The sequence below is a fragment of the Aedes albopictus genome, chromosome 2 (genome assembly GCF_035046485.1).
Source record: "Aedes albopictus strain Foshan chromosome 2, AalbF5, whole genome shotgun sequence".
Lineage (NCBI taxonomy): Eukaryota > Metazoa > Arthropoda > Insecta > Diptera > Culicidae > Aedes > Aedes albopictus.
In genome coordinates, this window is record NC_085137.1 from 45,721,333 (window position 1) to 45,744,081 (window position 22,749).

A 22,749-nucleotide genomic window follows, 5' to 3' on the forward strand; every position below is an offset into this window, starting at 1 on the left:
CAAGCGGTTCCTTCAGATATTCCTCCAGGAATTCATCAGTATATTTCAAAATGATTTTATTCACATAGGGATGTACCAGTGAAAGATCGATGAAATCGGGGAACTTTGAATGACTAGCTTTGATTTTATCATGGCAGCACTGGAAATAATTCGGTGGAGCGGACCTGGTGTGGTGGTTAGAACACAAGACTATCACGCCGAGGACCTGGGATCGATTCCCTCTCCCGACCAGGCATTGGACTTGTGAGCGAGCTTAACGAGCATGAGCTTCACATGATCGCAGCGTCCCGGTGCTGTGAGCGAACTGGTATGCTCAACTCCTCCATAATCAGCGATCGTGATGGCTCACTTCTGCAATAAACAATGAGCTCGAGTTTGCTTGACGACGCCTTACTACTTGGGTCCTTTATGTACCAGTCGAAAATCATAGCAAACCATCATTTTTTTTCTTGCACAGGACAGTCACTTCTGTCATAACCAGCATCTGTATGAGTTGAGGCATCTGTATGAGTTGAGGCTAACTGAGGCTTAGGTACAAATTGCTCAACAGGCCCATCAGATGAGCCACGACTCCCGGATAACTAGCTCAGCAGCATGGGACCATGGGACCCTTGACATAGACAGTCGCAGGGCTGGCATGCAACTGGACAATTCGAAGGGGCTGGGCGGAAGAGCGGGAGCGAAAATAGTGAAGTTCGTATTGACTTCGTGAATTGGTCCTTGCACACCTCAATGGCGGCATTGCACCGCCGTGCCGCTCGATTGGGAAATGGTTTATTGGTAGGTACAAAAGACGCAATCGACGGGTACGGCCGTAAAGGGTTCTCCTTGAAGATAAGGATCCGAGGAATTAATATGTTGAGCAGTCCTACGAACCGACTACATACATATGTATAATGGTCAAAATAGCTCAGCTCACTTTCTATATTCAGTTGTCTAAAACTCAAGCTGGATGAGTTTTGTATTAAGATTCTGCTGTGTACCTTCAGCCCTTTGATACGGTTCTGACGGCGACAACCGGCCTAACCAATCAATAAAAGATTATCTCAGTGAAAGAGAAATATCAAAATATATCAGCTGTCTCGACGGTTGTTTATGTTAGTGAAGGATTCGTACATAAAAAAATGCGAAAATAGTCCGGGCTCAGTTAGTTCTGGTGCAGTGAGCTGCGGTGTTCGAAGCTCACTTAGCTGATGAGCGTCCAAGTTCAATGAGCCTGAACGATCATAGGCAACCTTTCTGTTGAGCATCAAGTTAGCATAAAATTGGCTGAGTTTAGCTCATGAGCCGAGCTTTTTCAATGCCTGCTCCCGACATACTCACAAAATGTGGGTTCTTCCTTCGGAAGGGAAGTCAAGCGTGGGTCCCGAGATGAACTAGCCTAGGGTTAAAAATCTCGTTAATACAGAAAAAAAAATGGGAATTATTTGTTACAATCTGCAAAAGCATTACAATGACTTGTTTTAATGAAATTTGCAAAAAAAAATCAATCAGCTTAGTACACGCCAAAAGTATAGGGCGCCGTCCACAAATTACGTAACGCTCTAGGGGGAGGGGGGAATACGGCCAAGCGTTACGGTCCATACAAAAATTTTAAGATTTTTATACAAAAAAGTGTTACGAAGGGGAAGGGGTGGGGGTTTAGAAATGCCGATTTCAACGTTACGTAATAAATGGATGCTGCCTTAAAGCATCCCTCAAAAATATCAGGAATGTATTACAATTTTCTGTGAGAAAGGCACAAGAAATCTTGATCGAAAGTAGTTTGTTAGAATGCTTTGAGGGTTTGAGTCTGGTGAATGGGCAATTCGCAAGCATCTGCCAAAAATGCTGTCATTGCTAAGGGATCTGTAAAAAATATCGCCAAAGATCGTGATCATCGACAAAGCGAGAGATATTTTTAAAAAATGAAGTCAGAATGGGAGGTGAGATAAGATTAATAAATAAAGCTAATTATTTCATAAGGTATGCTTTGGCGCTATTATGAGTGCTCCACGAAACTATTTATTGATATGAAGTGCTCCGCAAGTCAAAAAGCTTGAAAACTCCTGCATTAAAAGTCATCATAATACAAACTGCAAGTTTTAAACTGATTGGATAGTAAAGAATTTACCACTAAAAATGTACATTAAATCGAGGGCCCACTAAATCGAGGTATATCTATACTCAAAATCTATTTATTCACGATTACATTTAACCAGTTCCTGATGCGGCATTATTAATATCTGTCGCAACCGGTGAATCAAACTGTGTATAATAACCAACGACAAAGCAAACATGTCAAGTTTATCCCTTTGTTCTTAATGAATGTTTTTGTAGTGTAGTGTAGTATAAATTGAACGATGTTAATGAAATAACATTCAAAAAGGAATACATTCCAGAAATGAGGCAAGGCATTGGCTGATTTTTTATTATACTTTACCAACCAAATCAGGTTATCTGTTATATTATTACAAGCAGTTTCTTTGTCTTCACTGAATATCACCCTTATCCCGTAAGTGTGCTACTCGCGAAACCGGTCGTCAACGTCGTGATCAGGACGGATAAGTTTCTCTCAACACTACCTATATCCAATGCGGTTCCTCTATGGATGTGTTCAATGCAACCTGTGCCAATGCTGAATTTGCACGATAAGTAAAAGTTTATAATTACCGTGGCTTTGCCACATAGATTAGACCGGTTTACCTCGTTCGTCTCGATCGGTAATGTCAACTACGCCATAGAGCATCATCGTCTCCCGGCTCCGTCCCTAATTTAGGCATCGATAATTTATCACTTATTTATGCTAATCATTTTCCACTTCCCTGTTTTATGGTGCCGCGCCGCCACCACTAGGCGAGGTGCGAAGAAGGATTAGCCTTTCTCTCCTCAAACTCCGTTTAACCGTACAAAAGGTAGGACACTCATCTTCGTTCCTAATCACTCGGAATGGGGTGATTAATAGCAGCGCTCCAGTAATGATTAATGAGCTGGCGGTGGGGAGAATGAAGAACACCGCTAAGTGGGGCCCTTTGTCAGAGCAAAACGACTTGGCTCGGCGAGGGATGTGATTACCTCAAATAGACGGGCAATTATGTGTGTTACTAATTGAAACTCATTTCTACGGCAAAAAACTGTCGTACGAATCCCGCTGAAATTAGCAACGTATTAAGGGGTCAGATCAACAAAACAGTTATAAAAAAGCAAACTATTCCTATTGCGATTCTGAACACTTCGGAAGCCACTCGTAAAAAATTAACTGTCGTAGCATCTTCTAATGTGTTTCCCGCTAGACATCGGAGACGCCGATACACACGACACTTTTAATGGCGTTTTAATGTCCAGCTTCGGTCATACATGTCCACTCAATCAAAAGCTCATTCGCTTCGACTTCTGGTTCGCGGTGCTCCCGGGCGGATGCTGTCCGTCATAAAAACCTGTGAATCAGTGTCAATCAAACTATGGTTCGCGGGACATGACTAAGTAGTTGAATAGGGGAACATACAACACAGGACAACTTAGCAATCACTATTGAAAAATCCGATCTTCGTCAATCCACATTTTAGATACAAAAAGTATTCAAATCTGAATTGTTTTGCTTACAAGGTTGAGGACCACTGCTCTAAATCAATTTAATTCCGAATGAACTTCAGTCTTCTAACATTCTGCATAATGCATTTCCCAAACTACACAGTAATTAAATTTGAGATTGTGTCAAATGATAACCAAGGTACAAATAAAAAAAGAATTCAGTATAGAAAAAACAGCACCCCATTTGCTCAATTTTGGCGATTGTTCTCTAATGGCCTGAGGGCGGCGCACAGCTGACACGAGCTACTGGCTACTGGTTAGTTCGACCGACGCGACGGCGGCGTGTCTTTCGCATCGACGACGGAAAAGGCATAATTTGCGAACCTGACGATCATTATATGACCACGCGCAAAGTGGTCGATGGTGGTGTGGTTCCCCTGGCCCTGCTTACCAACTGTGAATGTTTGGTAATGATCGTTGTCGTTGCGGTCACCATACCACGCTCCATGAGGGGCTCCAACCCGCCAACCAGCCACATTGAACTTGATCTTGAGCAGAGGGAATGTTCTCCGTCGCGGATCGGCATCGCTCGCGTACACTTGATCGATCGTAACTACCTTCCACCGGGCGTATACGGGCGGTGGAACAGCAGCCAGCAGCGTGAAGATAGAGATTCGGTGCAAACAACTGAACTGGAGAGCCATTTTCACAGAAGTCGCTTGACCGTGAAAGCATAACCGTGCGCGGGTCACACTTGACTGGCGGTCAGCAAGCAGCGGCAGCGGTGCGGTGACTACTGATCGGAACCCTCGTTGTGAGAGGCGTGACATTTAAGTTGGGGCGTTTGGGTTATTGGGAGATGTAGAAAAATGTGTGCATGTGGCGTGGACGGAGTAAAATGAGAAAATATCACATTTATTGACACCAACTAGTTTGAATATGTATACAGATCAAACAAAATCAATAATAAGCATGCTTAGTTCTAACCTTGGATCACTAATTTTATTAAGTTGGACTATATTTTAACTTTCTTGTTTTTAAGTTGGAATCCAACTGTTCAGCAGGACTATATATTTATGGTCCTCCTCTCTCCTCTTCTTGGCGTAACGTCCTCACTGGGACAAAGCCTGCTTCTCAGCTTAGTGTTCTATGAGCACTTCCACAGTTATTAACTGAGAGCTTCCTCTGCCAATGACCATTTTGCATGTGTATATCGTGTGGCAGGCACGAAGATACTCTATGCCCAAGGAAGTCAAGGAAATTTCCTTTACGAAAAGATCCTGGATTGATGGTCCTGTGTTCAAATATCAGTCCGGCCAAGGATTTTTTGATAGAAAACATCATGTTATCATGTTTAAGGAAATTGTTAGAAAAAATGATCCTATCGCGACTCGACCATTGGGTTGAATCGAATAACTTGCTTTCAAATACACAGTACGGGTTTCGCAAGGGCAAAGGAACAAACGATTGTCTAGCGTTCTAGCGTTGCTTTCAACAGATATTCAACTGACCTATTCGGAAAAGGAGCAACTGGCTTCAGTTTTCTTGGACATTAAGGGCGCCTTTGATTCAGTTTCCATAGGCATATTGTCAGAAAAACTGCACATTAGTGGACTTCCAGGAATTTTAAATAATTTCTTGTATAACTTGTTGTCAGAAAAACATATGAGCTTCAATCTCGGACATCTGGCAACTTCCAGAATTAGCTACATGGGCCTACCCCAAGGCTCATGTTTAAGTCCCTTGCTTTATAATGTTTACGTGAAAGACATAGATAGTTGCTTGGAAGGAAAATGCACGCTAAGACAACTTGCAGATGATACTGTGGTTTTTTCTAAAAAGCACGCATGCAGAAATGTTGCAAAGACCATTGCAATATTCTCTAAATAACACTAGTTTACAGCATTTTTGAACTCGGTAAGCTCAAATGATGATCATTGTTGGTGTAGAACAGGGGTTCCCAACCTTTTTGAGGTGGCGATCCCCTTTAAGAATTGTCAAAGCATCTGGGGCCCAATGATTTTTTTAGAAAAAAAGTATGAATTAAATAAACGAAGACGAGTTATTTCATACCTTTTTTTATTTGACACATTTCGTAAACAATGACGTACATGTCAACATGTACATTTAATAATTGAAGTCGTGGCGCAGCCGAAATTTCTTTTCTTTTAAGAGCGTTTTATACTGAAAATTTGTTCTTCAAATTGTGGCTCTTGAGGATTTTTAGTAACATCGCGCCCTCCCTGGAATGGCTTCACGACCCCCCAGGGGGCCGCGGACCACTGGTTGGGAACCCGTGGTGTAGAATAATGCCCAGAGTTCGAAAACGCGAAAGAAAAAAATTACAGTAGAGTGGAAATTTGTTCTATTTTTAAGCAAAGTCGCTCACTTCAAACATCTAATTCTCCGTAATCAATGCTCCGATTGAGCTGAATTTTTTACTGTAACTCACCTACATATGATGTGTCAAATAAACGTCGAGAAAGAATTTTTAAATTGTTTTTTTCTTATTGAAAAAAATAAAATTTTCCAAAAAAAATTGGGAATTTTGCTAAAATTTAAGGAGATCGTCCCTAGAACTCGCCAATATCTTGAAAATCATCAATCTGACGCATAACCTGTATTCAGATGATCGAATGGTATTGTATTCAGCTTTCAATTTATGGAAAAAGATTTAAAATTGGTTGAACAAAACGCAATATATTTTAATTTCAGTAAATTACACATTTTGAAAAGTTGCAAAGCTCGATATTGAGCCAAAACTCAAAAACTGTTCTACTTCCTTTTCCACTATCTTAAAAAGAGACGAACCAGCCAAGGGCTTAAAGTCTCTATAATATAGCTAAATCAATCAATCAACTATCTCAATGACATGGTTAGTTTTAATTGCCAACAGAAATAAATTCAGGAAATCCAGTATGCTTTGGTTACTAAAGTGATCACGGTGTGTTGAAACAGGATTATTATCGCACTTTCATGAACCTAATTTTTTCGTTATTAGTTAGCCTTAGCTGGATATATTAAGATTCTGGAGGTTAAAAAATCTTTCATCGGGGAAAATTAAAATAAATTCGATTTTAGTAGTTTACCACTTTTCCCATATGATATGGTATTACGCAAATCTGATGAACCTATACTCCGCTAGAAAAAGTCCCTTTCCTATTAATAAATTTGAAACCATTTAGTGAGAAACGAACGTAAAAGTCTTTACAACGAGTTTAAATTTGTTTGGCGTTCGTTTCATGTGTCCAGCCCACTACAGTCTGCCGAAAGTCATAAATCATAAAAGTCTCCATTTCTTCCATTCGTCTGGCACATAGATATTTGTAATGGAGGTAAACAAATACTTCCCATTAGTGCGACTCATACATTTGAGGAAGCGCCATACACCTGTGACTCATGCCATTTGCAGCACATACTCTTCATTCTAAACTACTAAAATCGAATTTATTTTAATTTTCCCCGATGAAAGATTTTTTAACCTCCAGAATCATAATATATACAGCTAAGGTTAACTAATAACGAAAAAATATTTTAGGTTCATGAAAGTGCGATAATAATCCTGTTTCAACACACCGTGCGATGTAGTTATTTGGGTAGAATTCTGTCCAACTTTAAATAATCATCTGAAATTTCAAAATTTATTCGGGAGCGTCGTCAAGGTATTTTGCAAGCCTTGTAGTGTACGATTCCCGCTTCAGTCGCAGAAAACTCTTTCGTCCAAAGGGAAACTCTCCATTGGGTATTCTGGATGATAATTTGATGAAATACTGCTTAGGGATCATCATCATGACGTAGAATTTTTTGAACAATTTTTGATAGTCCCCTGCTCCCTCGTAGCCTATTTTGCTATAGACGGATTTCGCGCCAACTCGAACAAATGTTGGCAGCACCCTCTCAGATTACAACGAAACTTTCTTGGTGTGTAGACCTTGCCCAGATAAGCCACTTTGCATACTCATTTTTCTAATTTTTATTCTCGACTGACTTTTGAAAAGGGCTAAACTTTTTTTATGGATTTTTTAAAAATGTTTTTAATCAAAAAATGACTACTCCTACAAAAAAGTGTTGTATGGGTGATTATCACAAAATAAGTCAAATTTTGAGAAAAAAATACTGAAAAAAATCCAAAATGAGCCCTACACTGAAAAAAACCATTTCTAAAAATTCAAAGTTGATTTTAAAAAAAACACCATTTTTGATTTTGATGAAATTTTGTCTCAAGACAGGTAATTATGTTCCCTACCAACCGTCCATACATCACAAGATGGGCACTTTTAAGGAAAAAAAGTTTTTCTAACAAAAACTTTTTCTTGTTCGAATGATTTTTTTTTCAGTGTATTTTGTTATCAACAATAAAACCAGTGAAGGCCATAACAATCCCAGAATCCAATGAAACTCAATTTTCTAGGAGATTTTGTGTTATTTATTCAATCATTTGGAAGGGTTTTTCTATACATAAAAAACTTCAAAATATTACAAATGTATTTTCTTAGGAAATGTAATATTTGATCGCAATATGTATTGAAGTGCACTTTTAAATATACAATTATTTATAATTATGAATTTTTCAAATATATATATATGTGTCTTAGAGCCAATTTCAAACATGTTCTTTTCTATTTTTTTCCGATCATACTAAATATTTTTGGTTCATCTTCTGAATTAGAATACCTGTTTGCCTTTACTTTGTCGCCAGGAATAGGCAAAAAACTATGGAATTTCTGAGTGCCTGGTATTGTTTTGGCGTTATTATATATTTCTTCGAGATCTTCTGACATTTTAATGTTCTGTTCAGTGGATACGTAACAGAAATTTAATTTAGTTATATTTTTATCTGTCTGTACAACTGCCCAGTTATATAACTCTCGTGGAGTTGTTATGGTATTTCCATAATCTCGAGCAAGACTTGCTCTCTTTGCCATTCGCTTGAGAGTGCCACCAATAGCATCACATGGACCTTTACCGTGGGACGTTGCAAAAAAATGCCATTCTGCTCTTAATGCATGCTTTGACTGGAATCTACATAGACTAGCAAAGTTCTTCTTATTTTTGTATTGTGATGCTGCCCCATCTTTATGTCTGAAAAATTTAGAAAAGTTCGTTAATTGTTTCATAAAATCTATCATTTTTGAGATGAACAACTGGACCGCAACTGTATCGTGAGCCATTACTTCCGATATGATAATGAAGCTAACATTTACAAGTTTATTATCTTTCATATAGTAAATTTCAAATGGGTTGCTTGCGAGTTGTTCCAATGATATCCTTGAGCAGCGTTTTGAATTATGAATGAATAGTTTTCAGAGAAATCACAAATCGCAAGAATTTCATCATCCTTTAATGTATCTTTTTTATTTCTGAGAAATGATGATTGTTGTTTATGAATAAAGTCGTGTGTTATAAGTTTGTCAATTTTATCAACAAGATACGGAACAAATTCATCAACAGGTTTAATAATCGTTTCTAAATTACAGCGATCAGTATTCAACCACTGCTGAAATATAATCTCTTCTTTGTCATTTGATTCTAATATCAATGTAAGTTCCTCTTCAATGTGTTCATTACAAGCACACTTTTCACAAGCACGGAAAAAGCAATTATCTGTTCTGGTGGAAATATCGCAAAGCATTTTTTGTATTATTTCATCTTGTGACACAATTCTTATACTGTTGAACATTAAATTTACATTTTCATGAATAGTACATATGCATACATTATGTATACCAGTAGAATCAAGTAAAATACAATGCTTTGGTCGCAACTGTGTAAATACTGTGAAACCAATATTCACAGTTTTGTACATATCTACAAAAATCATATAAGCCTCTTTGAGCGACATCATCAAAAGTCGTTTTTGAACTTGTTGTTTTTTTCCATTTCGAACCTCAGAAACAAAATCATTTGTTCCTGGCATTGGCCTGCTGATATCATTATCATCAAAAAATTCTCTTACTATTTGTTTTGTATCGTCATCAATACCATGCCCCCTTCTTTTTTCGGTGGTACAAAGAATACCCTGTTCATCAACAAGATCCTTCACCTGCCTCGCCATATACATTGGTGCGTTAAACTCTCTTGTGATTTTATTTACCGACCAAGACTTAGGAAGTACAGATAGTATTTTAATCTGTTCGCTTCTGTCAGTTGTAGGGTGATTGAACTTATCCTTTAACTGCATAATTATCTCGTCATACGCCTCCACTTTGCCAACATCCGTTGAATCTATTCCGAAGATATTTTTTCGAACTGCTTTCGTAATCTGCAATGATTTGTTTATGCGATATTCCATACTTCTCATGTTTCTAGATGAGATTGGCGATAAACTCAATGTTTCAGCAATGGTATTAAACTTCTCAATATTATGGGGACCCTGTAGTTGATCTGTTGACGGAATTGACTCCAATGATGGAATAGATGGTACCATATCTGTAAGATAAAAGTTAAGGTTAACAATATAATAATGAATGCAGTGGAAAGGTTATGATAGTTATTTATGCAACGAGTTGCAAAAATGATTTTTTTTCGCACAAGTAGTACATTTATCCAACGAGGTTTGCCGGGTTGGATAAATAGGAAGAATACTGAAAAATGTAGTTTTGCAACGAGCTGCAAAATGAGTTATATAAAAGAAGCTAACACGTTGAAGGCTTACTTACCCAGCTCATGTTCGATTTGTTGACCACTCGTTGACGGTTCTGGTTCTGGAACATCATGATGTTGCTGCCCACTAAATGATGGTTGCATAGTTTCGTCGTTTCCATCCGATCGGCGTTTTTTCGTATTCGGGCTTCTGTTGTGACTTATCAATCCACGACATGACTCACAAATACTCATCGATTCGTCGATTTCATGTGTATATCCCATGGAATGAATTTTATCTATCAATCTTAATGACATGCCCCGTAGATTATGACGGTTGCACTTTGGATTGTTTATTTTTGCACTGCACTTGAATTTGTTGAATTTTGATTTATACGATTGATCCATTACTTTTCAGAACTGCCTTTAATAACCAAAGAGAAGTAACACGTTGAATGATACCGATTCATTTTCTTGTTTTGTTCATATTTGCTTTAGGTACAACTCTTGATTTGTTTTTTTTTTCGATTAGGTAGTTCGAATCTAATAAATAGCCTTACCTAATATTAGGTAAGAACATGGGGTAAAAACGTTTGGGTAGAAATTACAGCAGCACGTATGAAATGCGTGTTCTAATTGTATATTGTTTCGTACTTCTAGAGTGCTGCTGCGTGAATATGGGTGCTTTGCATTGTCGCATATGACACAATAAGTTTCATTGCATTTTGAGATTACTAGATAACCTTCACTGGTTTAGTTTGTTTTTAAAAAAAGACACTGAAAAAATAATAATTTGGACATGAAAAAGTTTTTGTTAGAAAAACTTTTTTTCCTTAAAAGTGCCCATCTTGTGATGTATGGACGGTTGGTAGGGAACATAATTACCTGTCTTGAGACAAAATTTCATCAAAATCAAAAATGGTGTTTTTTTTTAAATCAACTTTGAATTTTTAGAAATGATTTTTTTCAGTGTAGGGCTCATTTTGGATTTTTTTCAGTATTTTTTTCTTAAAATTTGACTTATTTTGTGATAATCACCCATACAACACTTTTTTGTAGGAGTAGTCATTTTTTGATTAAAAACATTTTTAAAAAATCCATAAAAAAGTTTAGCCCTTTTCAAAAGTCAGTCCAGATAAATTTTGAAGAAACTAAGTATGCAAAGTGGCTTATCTAGTCTTGGTGTACATACCCAGAAAGTTTCATTGTAATCTGAGAGGGTGCTGCCAACTCCGAATACGATTTGGGGCGAAATTCGTCTATACCTAATACATGAATTATCAAAATCAGAGACTTCCTGAAATTCTACGTCATGTATAAACGTTTCATTACTTAACGAATTATGAATAAATCTCCAATATTATTGACATTTACTGTTTAATGGAGGCCTATTATAATCATGTATCGTTACTTGCATTAATACTGGTTTCCGTTTGTTTTTCATATGAACATTTTCAAGGAGGAGTAGTTTTGCAAGAGTACTAAAAAATCTCAAAGTTTAAATAAAATGTATCGATTAAATTTATCTATAGAAAATTAAAGCTAAATGAATATAATGTTAATGTTGAAAATATTGCACAAAAATGTTCAAAACTTAATTTCAATCAGTTTGAAAATGATTTTGAGATGAAACAAATATATTACTAAGACTCTTAATTCGTGTTAAACAACTGAATCTTGTCCAAATTTGTTCATCAATAGTCAAAATTTGAGGGTTTACTAAAATCTCAGCTCAATGAACAACAATGGTGAGAACACTTGACTATCACGCCGAGGACTTGGGATTGAATCCCACTCCCAACATACTCACAAAATGTGAGTTCTTCCTTCGGAAGGGAAGCAAAACGTGGGCCCCGAGATGAACTAGCCTAGGGCTAAATATCTCGTTAAAACAAAAAAAAAATATTTTTTTTATTTTAAGATTTTACTTATCGAGATCATTGTCCAGGGAAGACTAGGACCGACCAGAAATCGAACCCAGAACCCTGGTCGAATACACGCGCTCCGAGCCTAACTGCTCTGGATACATGTTTGTCTTCTTAGTATCAACTTGGGCCCTATGTACCCTATGAGTACTTCCACAGCTATCAACTAAGACTGTTTTTGACAATGACCGGCAATCGAACTCGTCACATGTGTCACTTTGGCTGTATGGGTTCTGATTTTACTACCTTGAATGGTAATTGTAATAATTATTTATAATAGGTTTTATAATTGATTTCATTTGTGAATTCCTGGATACGTTTTTAATACTCACTTTTTTTTTAACTAGGAACATGTATCAATTAATATTTAGATGACCTACCAGTCTTTTAGTGGTTTTAAGAACCGTCATAAAAACTAATACTTTCTGTTTTGGTTTTCTGATTGACTAAAAAATGGAAGTTTCGATATTTTCTGATAGGATGAAGAGAAGGAGGAGAAGATAACAAGAGAGTTCGTTAACTTCTCTCATCTATATATATAAAAATGAGTTTGAAGTTCCTTTGAGGCAACAAAACTCACGAACGGATGAACCGATCAGCATGACTCTGGCACGGTTCGATTCGTATTCATAGTGGCTATGTTTGTATACATAAAAAGTTACGAAAATCATTTAATAAGTATAAAGAATGTAAAAATACTGATTTTTCATAAGCCGGGAAGAAATTTAGCGTCATTAAAATGAAATCAATCTAGAGTGCGTTGCTGCGATGTCCTCTACAGCTGTCAAACTACCACAGCTTGACAAGACAAAGTTTGCCGGGACAGCTAGTTTCAAATAAAAAGCATAAATGTAGACCAAAAAAAAACAAAAAAATGTCTCGTCATCACACATTCAACACACATCTGACCCTCATCCTTTTTGTGCCTCCTTGGAGCCCATTGCTCCCTCAAAAAGCCTAATTACTGCTGCGGCCTCCACGCGAACTGAAACAAATTAGCCAGCCAACGCCATTTGCGCATCGAGGTGGCGATGACAGAACAATACCCTTCTACTCGAAGTGCGCCCGATCCACTCCACTCGCGCACTTCTACCCCACTTCCCAGCCTCATGCTCACATCTCAATTGAATTGAATTGAAGAAGAGTGATCACAAATCGTAAATCGGCATGATTTCAGCAGTAAATAATTACTCGTCTGTACGGCAGGCAGCAGTTACAAACAAGACAAAAAAATTACACATCTTCTCACAATGACGCGTGGATCATTTAACGGCGCGAATGCAGAGCCTAAGGCATTCCTACATAAATGCGTTCCACCAGAAGTACGTCGTATTCGATACGCACGGTGAGTCTCTCTCGCAGAGTCTCCGCGCGAGTGCCAAATCAATGCGTGAAGCTGTGACTGAATCGGTTAAGGCCACGGTCACGATGACACGATCACCACCACCGACCGGGTCATTGCTGGTTTGCTGATGGAACTCTGCGTCGCGCCGATTGGGCATGCAAATTTGATGGAGTTTCTTCGACAATTTTGGATCCGTGGAGCCATTACACCTACATGCGTCGCAGTTTGGGGCGAATCGGGGTTTCCTGGTGACCTAGATGATTTTCGCTTTGGTTGCTGCAGGTTGGACTCGGGTCGTTGACAACGCTGCAACTTCCCACGAGTGAATGTATCTCTGGGGCTTCGGATAAGCTGTTGTTTATAGTTTTTTTTTTAACAAATATGACCAGGGTGACCTCCCATTATTGGTGAAGAAACAAATCATTCGTCACATGACTCGACTGACATTAAAGGTCTATTAGGAATTCCTTGAGAATTTATCCCAAGTAACACACATGTTATATAAAAGTTACGACAGCGCAAGTTTTGGTTGTATAGAAGTTTATTTTACGTTATTTCAACACAATGTTAGAATTACGTAAAATAAACTTCTATACAACCAAAACTTGCGCTGTCGTAACTCTATTATAACATGTGTGTTGCTTGGGATGCTGGTTTTGTTTCTGGGATTCTTACAAGAATTCTTCCAGATATTAACTGGAGAATTCTTTCTGTATTTTTTCAGGAAGAACTTCAGGGTTTATTTTAAAAATTCTTCCAAGGATTCCACTAGGAATTCCTCCTGGAATTCTTTCAAGAACTCCACCGAAAGTTAATCCAAGACTTTCTCCAGAAACTGCTTCAGGATTCCCTTAGGAATTCCTCTTGAGAATGCTTTCGGGATTCCTCCTGAGGTTTCTTGAGGAATTCCCAACAAACATTCCCTGGAACAAATCCATGAGAGTGAAACTTTATCTTAACCTTTCAGGACGCGCGCCATCAAGCAACCGAAACTGCACCGCGCTCTTGCCGTATACGTTGTGCGAGGTTTTTTGGTAGTGTTGTACTTTTTACAACAGCGCACGTGCTGAAGAGTTAAGCAACTGTTATTTAGCTAGTTTTGTTTCTTGGGTTCCTCCAGAGATTCCATAAGGACCCTAGCAACACATATGTTATATAAGAGTTACGATAGCGCAAGTTTTGATTGTATAAAAGTTAATTCGACGTTATTTAAGCAATTTGTTAGATTTACGTCAAAAAAACTTCTATACAACCAAAACTTGCGCTGCAGTAACTGTTATATAACATGTGTGTTGCTTGAGGATCTGCTACAGGATTGTCTAAATGGGTTCCTTCGTGAATTCTTCTAATGATTCCTTCAGGATTTCCTTAAGTAATCCTTCTGAGATTTTTTCAGTTACTACTTCTGAGAATTCTTCAGAAGCCTCTCTTGGTATTCCCTCATGAATACTTTCTGGGGTTCCTTCAGAAATTCCATCAGGGATTTCCCCAAGAATTACTCTAGGAATACTTCCGCGAATTTTGGAATTCTTCCAGGAGTTCCTCTGGCTATTCTTACAGGGATTCTCAAAAAAAAAAATCCTTCAGGAATTCCAGTATAGATTCATCCAGGAATTGCTACAAGTAGTCCTTCAGAAATATCTCCAGGGGTTCCTCAAAGAATTCCTCCAGGAAATCCACTTTGAATTCCTCCAATGATTATTCAAGGAATTTCTCCAGGGATTTGAAGGGATTCCAGGGATTTATCCAGTGACTATTCCAAGAATTACTATAAAAAATCATCGAGATACTACCCCAGGGATTCTTTCAGAAATCCCTCCAGGAATAGATCAAAGAATTCTTCCAGGAATTTCTTCAGAAATTCCTACAGCAATTTTTCCAGTAATTTCTCCAGTAAATTCTCCCAGAAATTCTCCAGAGATTCCTTCAGGAATTTTCCTGGATATTCCACCTGGAATTTATGCAGAAACCCTCCCAAGAATTCGTGGGATCTGGATTTCCAAGATCTTCTCCAGTGATTCCTCCAGAAAATCTGTCAGGGATTCCTTCGGAATTTCATCCAGACATTTCTCTAGATATTCCTACAGGCAAAATAGTTCCTAGAGTTCCTCTAGGAGTTCCCCCAGGAATTCCTCAAGGGATTTTTGTAGGCATTTCTCCAGGATTTATCCTGGGATTTCTCCAGGGACTCCTGCAGGAGTTCCTCCCAAAATTCCTCCAGGAATTAACCCAGGAATTTCTTTAGGAATTCCTCCAAAGACATATTCAGTAATTGTTTAAGGAATTCGCTCAGAAAATCATACAGTAATTCCTTCTAGAGTTTCTTCAGGAAATCTTCCAGGATATTTCAAAGATTACGACAGAAACCCCCTTGGGAATTTCTCTGGGCATTTATTCAGGAATTTCCCCAGGGATTCCTCCGAGCATTCTTCCACAGATTTCCTCTAGATTTGCTTCAGGAATTCACCCGGGGATTGCTCCAGGAATTTCTTCAACGATTTCTCCAGAAAATTTCTACAAGAATTCCTTCAGGATTTTTTCCAGAAATTTCTCCAGGGTTTCCTCTTTAAATTTCTCAAGGGTTTCTGCCAGGAACTTGTCCAGAAGTCCTTCAGGATTTCTTCTACAGATTCCTGCAGGAATTCTTTCAGGAATTCCTCCTGGAATTTTTTAAAGAATTTCTCCAGGAGTCCCTCCAAAAGTTCTTCAAAGGAATCCTCCTGAAATTTCTCTAGGAATTCGTCGAAAAATTTCTCCAGGAATTTCTTTAGGGATTTCCAAGTATTCCTTCTTGATTCAGGGATTCCTTCAGGGATTTCTTCAAGTATTCCACCTAGGGATCCCTCCAGAAATTCCTCCAAAAACTCCCTAAAGGATTCCTCTGGAAATTTCTCTAGATGTTCCGAAAGATTCATTCAGAATTTTTCCCAAGGATATTTCCTGGAATTTCTCTAAGGAATCTTAGAGGAATTCATTCAAGGATTCCTCCAGGAATTCTTCCAGGAATTTGTTTAGGGATTTTGAAGCATTCCTTCAGGTATACTTCCACAAAATCCTCAGGGATTCCTTCAGAAATTCTTCCGGGAATTCATCCTGGGATTATTTCGGAAATTCCTCCAACAATTGCATCAGGGATTCATCCAGAAATGTCTCAGAGAATTCCTAAAGGAATTCTTTCAGAAATGCCTCCAAGGATTTCTGCAGGATCCAGAACTTTTCTCTAGAGATTGCTCCAACAATTCTTCTAGGATTTCCTCCAGGGATTCTTCCAGAAAACTCTACAGGTAGTCCTTCAAAAATTTCTCCAGAGATTTCCCAAAGAGTTTCTCTAGGGATTCCTTCAGGAATTCCTCCAAGGTTTCCTCCACGGTCTGTTTGATTAATTCCTCAAGGCATTCCTGCAGAAATTCCTCCAGAGATTCATCCAGGAGTTGCTCCTGGGTTTTCTCCAATAACTCTTTCACACATTGCTCCAAGAATTCCTCAGGTGATTTCTTCAGAAATTACTCTTGGGAGCTTTTCAATAATTTATTTAGGGATTGCTTCAGAAATTTCAAAAGTCTTTCCATCATCTTTTCCAGGAATGCACCCAAGAATTGGTCCAGGATTACCTAAAGATTTCGAGAAACTCTTCCAGCAGTTAGTATTAGATCAAGTATTAGATTTCTTTAAGATAGTTTCCAGGAATGCATACAGGAACCAGGAATTATCACCATAAAATCATCTAGGAGTTCATCCACGAATTGGTTGAGAAATCCATCCATTTATTTCTTCAAGAATACCCCCTGCACCTCCTGCAAAATTCCTCCAGCGACTCTTTCAGGGGCTGAATGCTTTTTTTCCGAAACTCCTTCAGAGATTTCTCAATGAGTTTTTCCATGAACGTTTTGATGGTGTTCGTCTAGAAAGCCCTCCAGGGATTCTTTCAAAAATTTGTCGAGGGACTGTCAGAAATTCCCCAGGGAATGCCTCGAGGGTTTCCTCCAATGATTGTTTTAGGATTTATTCTAGAATTTCTTCAGAAATTTTATCAGAAATCTCCTTACGAATTTTGTGTATGGATTCCTACGAAAATTTCTCTTAAAACATCTCCAAGCAGTTGCGCTTTCAGACATTTTTCTAGGGAATCCTTAAGGGATTCACCTAGAGAAGACTCTTTCGGAATTCTCCCAGGGGTTTCTCCCGGAATTTCTGTAGAAAATGCATCATAAATTTAACTTGGAGTTCCTTCTTAAACTCCTTCAGACATTTTTTTATTCGACTACATTCCAGCGATTTTGTCAAGGAATTCCTTCAGGTGCATTCCTGGATTTTGCTTAGAATTCCATTTATTTGAGAGTCAGAAATACCTCCAGAAAATTATTCAAAATTTCTCCAGAGATTCTTACTGGGATACCTCGAGAGTTTCCTCCAGTGATAGTTTCAAGGCTTTCAAGAGAATACCTTCAACAATTCTTTCAAAGATGCTTCCGGAAATACATCAATCAACATTTCTACAATATTGTGAGTTCTTCCTTCGGAAGGGAAGTAAAGCGTTGGTCCCGAGATGAACTAGCCTAGGGCTAAAAATCTCGTTAAAACAGATAAAAAAAAATATTATTCTTGCTGTATTATAAATATATACAGTAGATGAGTATTGAAATTGTCCTTAGGGAAATACCAGAAAGGACGTACTCGAAACAATACAACTGAAGGTTTATTCTTAGAGGAATAGAGATCCAAGACATTTGAGGATTACTAATAAGCATAGCCAAACAGGATGATTAATTACTTAAATAACTGCAGTTAGTCATGGAAGACATTATGTAGACATTTTCATAAAGTCTTCGGATTGGTTTCCATTATTTTCTGCTGGTGAAAGTGTTGAAGGAAATGATGAAGAGAATTCTGGATTAGTTCAAGAAACATTTTTTATTTTCCAAAAGAGTTTAGCTATGATTTGTTCCAAAACTTTTGTAGATTTGAACAAAAAATAAATAAATAAAAAATAAGCTCAGAAAAAATAATGCACGAGTAAAGAAAAATCCTTAATCTTCCAGAAATTGATCACCCCAACCAGCACCATGCTGATTTATGTGGAACAGCTTCTAGAGTATAATGTTGGGGATTTTTTTCATTACCCTACGGGTTTGGTCCGATTTTCATGAAACTTTTTCCAAAGGCAGGGCTCATGGATATATGAACAAACAAAAATTGAAGTAAATTCAGGGGCGCTTATTTTCCCGGAAAACTCAGGTGAATTTTTTTTTTTTTGATTTCCCCTGACACTACTTACTTTGAAAAATCATAACTCAAGAACGAAGCATCGCAGAAACAAAGTTTTTTTTTAGAAAATGAAAGCAAATTTTGTCAGAAACCCAAAAAACTATGAGCTGGAAAAGCTTACCACAAAATTTTCCACAGTTAAAAAAATTCGTAAAGAAAAGCCGGAAAAACTATGCCCCAACTCGTAGAAAATTTTCGAAAAAATACTTTTGAGAAGGTTATTTTATAAGCTTTAATCGCTGAAATTTTTGGAATGCACTTTTTTTTCGTTTTTGAGTTATGGCCAATTTTGTTGAAAAATGTTCAAACGTGCCATAAAAGCCTTTTCTTTGGAAAATCATAACTCAAGAACGAAGCATCATAGAAACAAAGTTTTTTAATGAGAATGAAAGCAAATTTTCTCAGGAATTCAAAAAAAAAAAAAATGAAATGGAAAAATTTTTCCACAAATTCAATTATGTGAATATGACCATGTAAGCCTATATTATATGGGCATTTTTCACAAAATTTGCCATAACTCAGGAACGAAAATTAAGTGCATTCCAAAAATTTCAGAGATCAAAGCTTATAAAATGACATTCCCAAAAATATGGTTTTTTAAATTTTCCTCGATTTCGGACATAGTTTTTCTGGCTTTTCTTTATGAATTTTCTCAACGGTGGAAAATTGTGTGGAAAACTTTTTTCAGTTCATATTTTTTTGGATTTCTGAGAAAGTTTGCTTACATTTTCTCAAAAAAAAACTTTGTTTCTACGATGCTTCGTTCTTGAGTTATGATTTTTCAAAGAAAAGGCTTTCATGGCACATTTGGACATTTTTCAACAAAATTGGCCATAACTCAAAAACGAAAAAAAGTGCATTCCAAAAATTTCAGCGATTAAAGCTTATAAAAAAACCTTCTCAAAAAAAAAAAATTTTCACGAATTCAGGCATAGTTTTTCCGGCTTTTCTTAATGAATTTTCTCAACTGTAGAAAATTTTGTGGGAAACTTTTCCAGTTCCTATTTTTTTGGATTTCTGCGAAAGTTTGCTTTCATTTTCTCAAAAAGACCCTTGTTTCTACGATGCTTCGTTCTTGAGTTATGATTTTTCAAAGTATGTAGTATCAGGGGAAAACAAAAAAATTCCACCTGAGTTTTCCGGGAAAATAGACGCCCCTGAATTTACTTCAATTTTTTTTGTTCATATATCCATTAGCCCTGCATGTGGAAAAAGTTTCATGAAAATCTGAGACCCTTCGGCCCGATTTGTACGATAATAAAAAAAAAATGCCCTGTTGTTACATTCAATTTCTTTTTTTTTGCGTTTAGTTATAAATAAGCTAAGGAGTAAATATGCTAAGAGTGCTCGACAACCGACACCACCACCCCCCCTCCCCCCGTACATTTTATTAACCGATCCATGACAAGCAGATAACGAAGAGAATAATTCAAATACCTAGTTTTCCTCGGATGTTGAAGACCCAAATTCTACAGCCATGCGAGCTGTTGTGGTAAGTGCATCCAAACATGGCCTCAAACTCGCACCGGCAATGATTATTTGCTTTAATCAAGTTTCTGTTTATGAGAGATTAATGCTAAGGTCGCCGCTGATCTTGAATGGCTTCTGTGCATCTCTTTCGTCTGCCTCAATAGCTCCAGCAACGACGACGAAGACGACGACCAACACGACCAATTTGAGCATACTCACTTGATTAACTTAAGGGGTTTTTATTCAACTCACCGGTAGTATTTTATTATTCGCCATTATGGAGTGCTTCTCGGTGCATTGAAAACCGTTCGACACGCCATTCGTGAACTCATTGCACATTATGCTGGGTGATAGCGTAGCTCAACTATAAGGTATGAATCAGCTTCCAGTCAGCTTTGAAGCCTTCTCAACAAAAGCTCTTATAAGAAGATGATAACAATGGCCGGTAATCACCTGGGCGGAATCTCCAATCAAGTTGCCACGTGGGTGCGATTCAGTATGTGAGATTATCTGATATGAATCACGTGGGTGGTGATATGATTTGAATACGCATATTATTATGGAGTTGCATTGAAACGCTCAACCCAGAAATCTTTGCCATGACATTTCAGTTGAACGCCACGTGAAATACTTATGAATTTTCAAAACCGATTCGCGATGTAAAGATTTTCTTATACACGTTTTGAGCTGAAAACCGCCAAAATTATACCAACAGCTCTGGTTGATGTTTGTTACTCCTTCCTTGAGTTGTCCAAGAATAGCTCAAATCAAGATAGGTATCAATATTTTTCCGTTTTGGTAAAGCAAAAACGAACATACAATGCATTCAACATTCTTCTATGCATCAAACTACTCAGATCTGATGCATTTTGATGCATGGAAAAAACCCCGTGGAAATTGGCAATGCAATGCATTTGGCGCAGTCTTTCAATGTCGTTTTCTTCCAAGAAGCTGTGTGCATTATGCCCCCATGGCGAGAGGAACACAGAAGCTGTGCTCACATTTGAACAACAATTACATTAACCTTCATAGAGTGTGAGCACTGAGTAGCCGTTTGTTGCGTTGCCTGGGGGTGCGGTGGACTGGTATGGCACTTCGTTGCTAATTTTGCTGATTTTATTGGTGTATGTATTTCGCTATGGCGGATGCGCTGAAGGGGGTAACCTAGTTTTTCTTGTGAGTTAAGGTGCCAGACACTAGCGTGCGCAGGGTTCTTGCTTAGGGGGGGGCACCATAATAATGGTGCAATATATGTATGATCACGGTGCAAAATAGAATTATGGTGTTACACGCAACATCGCCAAGTACTTCATATTGGGATTCTGGAGAAAGCTTCGGATGGTGATGATTTCAAGGCATTACGAAACTTTAATATGAAGTCATTATTTCGACTCTTATAATATTTTATAAACGTATCAAACATAATGGAGAATATCGAGAAAATTATCAATTATAGAAAAAAAATATTGTCGTTGTGAAAGAATTTTGATCCTGGACAATAAGTGATGCTTGAATTGAAGAATGTCAGAATTCCTAGATAGAATCTAAAGAGATTCCTCCAGGATTTCTCCAACGATTCATGCATGATTCCTCCAGGAATTCTCCAAAGATTCGTGCATGATTCCTCCAGGAATTCCTCCAAAAAATCTACCAATAATTCCTTCAGAAATTCCTCCAGGAAGTCTCAAATATTTCTCCAGGAATTCCTTAAATAATTCCTCCAGGAATTCCTCCAGTAAATACTCCAGGAATTCTTCCAAAATTACCTCCAGGAATTCCTCCTGAAATTTCTTTCTTTGAGGAAAAATCCTCTAGGAATGTCTGCCAGAATTCCCCCAATATTTCCTCCAGGGATTCCTCTAGGAATTGCTCCACGGAATCCCCCAGAAAATTCTAAAGTAGTTTCTAAAGAATATCTTCCTGGAATTCCTCGAGAAATCCCTCCAGGAGTTCCTTCAAAAAATTATCCAGGAAATTCTCAACGAATTTCTTCAGGAATTCCTGAACCCATGAATTATTTAAAAAAATCCTTCTTAAATTCCTCAACAAATTCCTCTAGAAATTCCTTCGGGAATTTCTCGAATAATAACGCCAGAAATTCCTACAGCAATTCCGACGAAAATAATCCTCCAAGAATTCTTCATGAAATTCCTCCAGGGCAGACAATTAAACGTTCCATAATAAATACAAAATTTCCCATAAATAATTCGAAAAGTCCCAGTGGAGAAACAGGGGTGTAATCAGTAATAAATTACAAAAGTTCCATAAACAAATAAAAAAATGCATAAATAAATCAAAAGTTTCCATAAATAATTGATTTTCCAGCAATTAAAAAAGTCAAAAATGCAATGAATAAATCAACTGTTGCAATAAAAAAAGCCATTTTTCCCACCAAATTACTTCGAATTTTCCATAAATAAATCCGATTGTTCCATAATAAATTAGAAAATTTACAATAAAAAATATCGAAAAAGCAATAAAAAATTCAAAAAATGCAATAAAAAATAACTAAATTACCCATGAAAAACAAATGCAGGAAAGTATGAGGCAGTGAAATGCTGAATCGCACTTATATGACTGTAACGACTGAAGTAATGATGCCTAAGTATGATTGCAATTTACCGAGCAATCGCTTGCTGTCCGAACTCGCTA

The 22,749-nt window shown here is 37.6% G+C and overlaps 2 protein-coding genes across 32 annotated transcripts in view; one reads left to right on the forward strand and one right to left on the reverse strand.

Moving 5' to 3' along the window:
* Nucleotides 1-22,749, forward strand: part of LOC109621340 (uncharacterized protein DDB_G0290587) — a 118,891-nt gene that overhangs the window by 9,553 nt on the left and 86,589 nt on the right. The window lies entirely within an intron of this gene.
* Nucleotides 1,627-13,874, reverse strand: LOC134287568 (uncharacterized). Its single transcript, XM_062849619.1, has 2 exons — nucleotides 10,170-13,874; nucleotides 1,627-9,939 (listed from the first exon to the last, which is right to left on the reverse strand). The coding sequence occupies exons 1-2, from the start codon at nucleotides 10,498-10,500 to the stop codon at nucleotides 8,729-8,731; spliced, it is 1,542 nt and encodes a 513-aa protein (XP_062705603.1). The 5' UTR covers nucleotides 10,501-13,874; the 3' UTR covers nucleotides 1,627-8,728.